Source organism: Patiria miniata, unplaced genomic scaffold (assembly GCF_015706575.1).
Source record: "Patiria miniata isolate m_02_andy unplaced genomic scaffold, ASM1570657v1 HiC_scaffold_7, whole genome shotgun sequence".
Lineage (NCBI taxonomy): Eukaryota > Metazoa > Echinodermata > Asteroidea > Valvatida > Asterinidae > Patiria > Patiria miniata.
The window spans coordinates 33,868,463-33,875,994 of record NW_024037074.1 but is presented as its reverse complement, the minus strand read 5'-3'; the positions used below and the strand labels follow the sequence as shown (position 1 = coordinate 33,875,994).

At 43.1% G+C, this 7,532-nt stretch overlaps 1 protein-coding gene across 1 annotated transcript; it reads left to right on the top strand.

The window, feature by feature from the left end:
- Positions 1–2,071: 2,071 nt before the first annotated feature.
- LOC119745136 (CMP-N-acetylneuraminate-poly-alpha-2,8-sialyltransferase-like) lies at positions 2,072–6,959 on the top strand. The gene is made up of 3 exons (XM_038221360.1): positions 2,072–2,079; positions 2,626–3,246; positions 6,521–6,959. The coding sequence occupies exons 1-3, from the start codon at positions 2,072–2,074 to the stop codon at positions 6,888–6,890; spliced, it is 999 nt and encodes a 332-aa protein (XP_038077288.1). The 3' UTR covers positions 6,891–6,959.
- Positions 6,960–7,532: the final 573 nt, after the last annotated feature.

The following is a 7,532-nucleotide window of genomic DNA, read 5'->3' as shown; positions in this document are numbered from 1 at the left end:
AAACTCACTGGTTTGACTGGAATCCTGCTGCTGCACAATTTTAACGTGTTTTTAGATGGGGTCATGGTCGAGAATAAGCTTTATTTGGCCTCGCTGGACTCCCATATATTTGTACTAAGTTTAGTTGGGCACCATTTGCAGTCATCAGCCGAAATTTGAAGCCAAAAAAAAAAAAAAAAAAAACAGGTAAAAAAAAAAAAAAGCCGCGTCGCCGCACCACTTTTGGGGCAAGCTCCATACCAGAAACCGGAGACTTTTTGTTTTTGGCCTTAAAGGCATTTTAAGTTGAAACACACCTGCGTAGTGCATATAAATAATGTGGATTTTCCCCATGGCAATATATGCAACCTTATCAATAATTCTTCGTGTAGAATTCTTTGGGTGGGGGGGGGGGGGGGGTACGGGGGGAGTTGCTCATATGAGCACTGGAGAAGGGGGAGGGTGGTGGGGAGGGGGGTTGGAGACGGCTGTTGATATTTTGCAAATTGATATCTATTTAGGCACATACATTTAGAAAAAATCTGAATTTGGTGGCAATGGGAGGGGCGGGGCATAGCGGGGCGGGGAGGACTGGACATCATTTTACTAATGGTGCTCTTCAATCAGAGGCGTTGGACACAATTATGGGGCATTATTATCCATTGCGGCTTAAAATTATGCCGGCAAACACAAGATTTTTGCCGACGTGGCAATGATTTTGCCGACAAAGCCAAGTTATAAGTGGGAGGTCAACCCCCCCCCCCCCCACCCCAAGCAATGCCCCGGAGTGGGGGGGGGGTGATTTCTAAAGTGTTCACTTGCAAATTATTTATTTACATCTTTTTCGTTATGCAAAATTACAAGATCTGAATTCGGTGGCACGGGGGAATGGGCGGGGCCTAGCAGGATGTGGGGGACTATACGACCTACTACTCATCCACTGGTCTAACAGTGGTACACAGTGCGATTTAATTTGTGAAAATGTGCTACATTCAGGAACGCTTTCAATTATACATGTTATTACTTAAAACAAAGGCAAAAATATGAAAATACACTTTTTAAGGTTTTGTGAAAATCGCCATTTTGGAGCGCTACTGCAAACGGTATTCAATAACCCAAGATTTGCTCACCAGATATGAAAAGACAAAATTTCCTTTTGGCGTCGTCATGCTTCAGCACTCAGCAGTAGTCGAGTACTTTTTTTTCCGAGTACCGAGTACTGCCGAGTACTTAGGTTACCGAGTACGAGTACTTGTACTTGCGAGTACAAGTACAGGTCTCCGAGTACGAGTACGAGTACTTCCGAGTACGAATACAAGTCCTTCTGAGTAGAGTACGAGTACAAGTACGAGTACTTTTATTCCGAGTACGAGTACGAGTACGGGTACTTCTATTTCCGAATACGGCCATTCGGCAAATGGTTCATTGTGCGTAATTGGCCCAGGCCCAGTCAGACCGATATACAGACCCACTCATGGCTAGCTGTTAATTAAATGTGTTTGTCTGGACGTGCACAGAGGAATATCAGTAAACTTCGATTTCTCCGCCAATCAACCATTTCAAACTGAAAGTATCGATAAAATAATATACCATTTTGTTTTCAAGTACTGCTATTCAAGTACGAGTACTTTGATGATCGAGTACAATTTCGACATGTCGAGTACGATTACTTTGCTGCCCGAGTACGAGTACCGTTATTTTGTGTTCGAGTACTTTGACATTCGAGTACGAGTACTCTAAACAAAGGACTCGAGTAGTACTCGAGTACGAGTACGGAGTATGAGTACTGCAACACTGACTACAAGTACAATACACAGAAGGAACAGCTATTTTTATGAATTATAACGTGAATAATGACAAGTTGTGGCTTGTTGTGTAGTATATAATTATGCTATAATATAGCAAATTATTATCAAAACGCTTTCTTGGGTAAAAGACCGTATATACTGGTACTAAACACCCCGTGAAATTTATTAACTGCGCATTTTAAAACCTTTCGTACTTTCTGTCTCCACTTGTCAATGCTATTGAATACATTTTGCAAGTTGGGATGTTCGAGAAATACCTCGAAATACGCATTTTTTTTCTCATCATGGAAAAGTGGGTGAATGATTAAAAAGCCCATTCCCCCGGTCAGAAAGTGGGGAGATATATACCCCTCCCCCCCCCCCCCGGATTTTCGCCCCTGAGCTAGAGTGTGTGAATTTATAACTCATTATGAAAAACTGCAGCAACATGAATGTATGCTGGCTAGGTTTTGCAAATTTCATCTATATGTTTTCCCGGTAACAAATAACACGTTTATCAAACAAATTCCCTAGAACGATCCTTTAATTTCGTTCCACATTATCGGCTCGAAATGTCAATTCTAAGTTTACTTCAAAAGCTCAGATTTCAGTTACATGCATTTAGCACTCTGATTCGTCTTAGTTGTTTAGCTGTGAAGATGGGCGCTGTATGTAAAACACAGATTATAGGGGTTTTTGTCATTTGTTTTAGTGCGTTGGACATTTCTATTGTGAACGTGCGTTGTTTGCATGGTCCATAACCTTCAGTCTGCTTGAAAAAAATGTGTGGACTTAACGGTGGTTTCCCTCGATTTGAGACGAAGGAATCCAAAGCTTTTCTTTCTTTCTTCATTGACAGATCTGCAGGTGATATTTGCGTCCCCCTGGATTTGGCCGTCTTCGTCTACAAGAACGATACACCAACTGAAAACATGGCCTTCAACCAATATCATTATCCAGTTGTCCGTGTAACAAGTGCAAGCAACGCCTCTAATGAATCCTTAGTGCTTGAGGTGGAGCGATGTAACTTGGAGGAACATTTCCCTGGAGTAGAGCTCATCCCACGGCAGACAAGCTGCGCTGTGGTCGGTAACAGCGGTATCTTAAACAACAGCAGTTGCGGGGATTTCATCGACTCACATGACTTTGTTATCCGCGCCAATGGGGCGCTGATAAAAGGCTACGAAGTTGACGTCGGCAAGGCGACCAGTTTAAGTGTTATCAACTGGACTCTGTTGCGTAAATACGGTCGTGCCATGGGAAACACAAACACTACTGAAAATCTAAAGATACGGGCTCAATTTCTTGACCGTATTCGAACTTCGAACATTCGAATTTTGTGGTACCCGAAACATTTGTATCGACCTGGTACTCATTGTGACGATTGTGGGAAGTATCGATCTATAATCGATGGAATCAGAAAGAACGGATTCACGGGTATTCGGTTTGCTTTCAGCTGGAAAGGTATCCATGTCGAAAAGTAAGTAAAGTCAAAGAAAAAACAAAGTGATCTGTGTATGTCGATATTTTATTCATTTTATTCAGTAGACATTTAAAGTGAGATAATATAAAGTACAATACAGTAATATGAAAGTTTAAAGAAATTGTATAGGTAATTACCACGAGTAACAAAATAATACTTTGGAGCTAATTCATTAAATAATGGTGAAAAAAAAGTAAAGTAAAAGAAAGAGTAAGATAGGAGAGTACACGTTTTTTTGACGTAAACCAAAGCTTGTAAGTGGAACAACCTGGACAATTATTGTACAGCTGAAACATAACAAGAACAAAAACAGGATCAGACAGACAGATAAACAAACACAAACAAACGAATGTTACATAGAAAAGTCATATTATAAACCAAGCTGATGAAACACAAAGATAATGAGAACGAAGGAAAAACAAAATGTTGAATATTGATAGAAAAAAAATAATTGGAAAGGGGGAAGCTATATACTACATACTAGGAGTTTTGAGCGAAATGATATCAATAAAATAGGTTAAACCGACTGTGCATAATCATATCGGAAAGTCATTGTGCCTCAGTCACTTTTCCCATCATGGTCAGACAGCAGTGGCAGCAGTGGCCTATCCTGTAGAATAAGACGGTGTAGCTCGGTGTCTAGCCGCACGACGATTCTCGCAATCAGCAATATAATGCAACAGACGAAGCAGAGTGGCCCAGATGGACAGCGGATCGCCAACGAGTGCGGTCCTGCACCACGGTCTGCAAGGGGCTAACTAGAATTTGGAAAGTTCGCAGATCACGCTTTAGGACATCCTTGTAACGGAGTTTTGGACGACCACGGTGGCGAGGAACCATCTCCCCGGAGAAGGTGTCCTTTGGCTGTCGACTATCTTTCTGTCTATACAGACATGACCAGACCAACGAAGGCGGCGAGCTGACAGCATTGTGAACATGTCGTTGACTCCCGTGAGCTTAACAATGGCAGGGTTTGAGACTCGGTCTTGCCAGGAGATTCCACGAATTGAACGCAGGCAGCGGAAATGGAAGGCGTTCCTGGCGACGTTCCTGGCGGCGGTGGTTCGGCCATGACTTACAACAGTAGAGTAGCACACTCCACTCAGCACACAGGACACGTAGATGCGGATCTTCAGCTTGATGGAGAGAACCCGGTTGTCCCAAAGGCGAGCACAGATTCGGCCAAAGGTGGTTGCACCCCTACCTATTCGGGAGTCAAGTTCGGCATCCAAGGTGGTGATGGTAACTGTGGAATACAGATACTGAAATTTGTTGACACGCTCAGAGGTGTGCCATTGATGGTGATCATGGGTGGGAGACCTGGGCCTTGTGATAACACCTCTGTCTTGCCAAGGCTGGTTTTCATGCCAAACTCCGAGCAAGCACTGGCAAATGAGTTGCAGAGATCTTGAAGCTCATCTGCGGATGAGAACATGCCCAACCTTCGTCCTGGTACGGAGACGGGACGGGAGTGTGAAGCAAGATACCAGAATGGTTCAGGAAATGCAGAGTGTATAGCAGGGCTGATCGAGAAGAGATCCCAAACAGGGGAGGCGCCAGCATAAACCCCTACTTGACGCCCCAACAGACTTCAATTTTAGCAGATCTTGTGCCGTTGACCTGGACTGTGGCGTACATGTCACCATGAAAACACATCAGGATAGATAATAGCCTATCTGGGCAGCCCAAGCGCCTTAGGATGGAAAACAGGCCTGCACGACTCACGTTGTCGAACACCTTAGTTAAGTCGACGAAGACCATGTACAAAGGTCTCCGTTGTTCAACACACTTCTCCTGAAGTTGCCTCAAGGAGAGCACCATGTCAATATAGTGGAGCGGGATGGGCGAAAGCCACACTGACTTTGGGGAGGATTCTGTTGGAGATGACCTATAGCTGTAGCCAAGGTACCAGCTATCGGGCAAAGACCTTCCAAGCTAAACACAGATGAGATGCCCCTGTAAGTATTGCAGTTTTGTCGGCTACCTTTGTTTTTGTGGAAGGGTTACGATGTTTGCATCTTTTAGGTCCTGTGGTATGAAATTGTAAAGCGTGCTGAGACGCATACGCAAAGACATGAGGCGGGGAGAGATGACAACAGGTTGCTAAATGCAAGGGAGTAGGGAGTTCCGAACTGCGAAGCCTGTTCCATGCATATGCCTCGCATCATCTGCGTAACCGCTCCAGAAGAAGGCGACATTTTCCTGTCGAATAGAACCACGGCCAGTAGGCAAGGTTTCGCTGAGAGCTGCAACACTTATACCAAGACGAGTAAGCTCGAGGTCAACCATTGCTGTCTTTCTTGGCGAGGAGGAGTGGCTGTCTGTATGAACACCAAGAGAACGAACATTTTAGCAAGCTAAGGTTATATAGGAAGTAGCTGGATGACGACCCGGTCGCGCCTGCCTGGAACGCGAACCTTGCCGAGGAACGAAAGCCTCCGAAGAGGGTGGCTCCTGCATTGCCGGAATTTCACGAGATCAAACTATAGTAGCTGATTGTATTGAGAACCATCATGATCAGTAGACGCTATTATGATTAGTAGACGCCATGGTCAGGATAAGTTGGCAAAATGACCAAATACATGTAGACCTATATAGTGCAAGCGTTGGCCGTGTAGTTGGAAATTACCAGCGCAAGAAGGCTGAAGCATAATGGCTTCCGTTCAAGAAGTACAAATTGAAGCTTCAGTTTGAGAGCATTCAAGGGCAGATTCAACACTCTTAAAGCCGGTATAGACTTTTTCGAAATTTCGATTGTCTTTTCCGAAAGAAATTTTAAGGAATATAATGTCCTGTTACGAATAAAACTACTTGTTTGCATTTGCAGGCCTTTATACAGTTGTAAAAAGTGGTTTATAAGTTAATTTTAGCATTGCACCAATGGTGTGCTCCAGTTAGGAAAGGTTTGAGCGAAATAGGCCTACTATAAATAATCACATCTAGTAACGTAGACCGACTAAAATGATTGTTTACAAGTAGGAATTCACGCATTTTGTATTCGCCTGGTGCAGTACGACACTGTTTACTGTGAATACAAAATTGTGTATGTGTGGTGTTGAGATTATTATTCAGACTCGGAAACATGCGCACGCTAGGTCTATTCTGGCTCCAGAACTGCCAGGGAGCGGGACGCTCCTAATTCAAAAACTGAAATTAATTAATTGAGTACTTATCGTGGGCCGATTTTTTTCGTTCGATGTCTCTTTGGACAGCTCATAACTAATGTAATTTCTGCTCCCCCACCCCACCACTTCAATTCCCCTCCTTGCAGGGCATGGGGTCTACATCGAACAGCCACACTTGGATTAGACATGTACGCAGTCGCTCGGACGTTCTGCTCGAAAATCACTCTCTTCGGATTCTACCCGTTTTACAAAGACCTGGAGGGTCGAGCAGTCAAGTATCATTATTTCGACGATGTCAGATTCAACTTTGCCCGCAACAGGAAGCACAGTTTTACTAAGGAACACACCATACTGAAAGAGTTGGAAAAACAAGGGAAACTCGCGTTAGTCATCAGAGACTGCAAGCCGAGAGAGGGTAGCAGACATGAGAACACCGATGGCCATTTTTCAAAGCTCGGCTACGTTTCCGATTTCTTTTTATCACTTTTAGCATTAATATTCAGATCAAATTTTTGAATAAATCACTTGCTTCGTAATATCATACAGTTATGATAATACAGTTTGATGTTTCTGTAAGATAACATTGACTAATGTTGATCTGGAATCTTCAAAATTAGGCACCCAAAATAGCACTGTTAGCAGGCAGACCGAATGAAGACCGAGTTTTGGAAAATCTCGGTAACGGTCGTCAAATTCAAAATTGTACATGACGCAGCAAAAAGTTCGCCCATACAATCCAAGTATATTTGATGCGCAAAATCGTCGTTGAATTTCAAGTTTTCTAAATGAAAGCAATGAATATTAATTATCAACTCATTTTAAAAACAAAATAATAGTAAGCAATTAGCAGTTAATTAAACCTATATTAATACTCGGAAATACTCGGGCGCTATCCGATTGTCGACGAAACGAATTCGGCAAACTTCGGAAATTTTCGGAAAAAGGAGGAATTCCTCCCGTTTTGGTCACGTGACGTAAATTGTAATACAATGTATTACCGGAGGCTACCGGACCTAAGATTCATCAGGAATAGTCAGAATCGTTTGGTCTGGGAACCAGACTACTGGTTCTGTTGTAACCATTGACAAGGGACGTAAAGCAAATAGTTTTTAGTATGTTTACTGAGTAAAATCATAATGTCATTAATAAGGCCTTTAA

What these genes read in the sequence shown, in the direction of transcription:
- LOC119745136 (XM_038221360.1), top strand. An exon ending in AAAGGTATCCATGTCGAAAA is followed by an intron (nt 3,247 to 6,520) that starts GTAAGTAAAGTC and finishes CCCTCCTTGCAG; the next exon opens with GGCATGGGGTCTACATCGAA.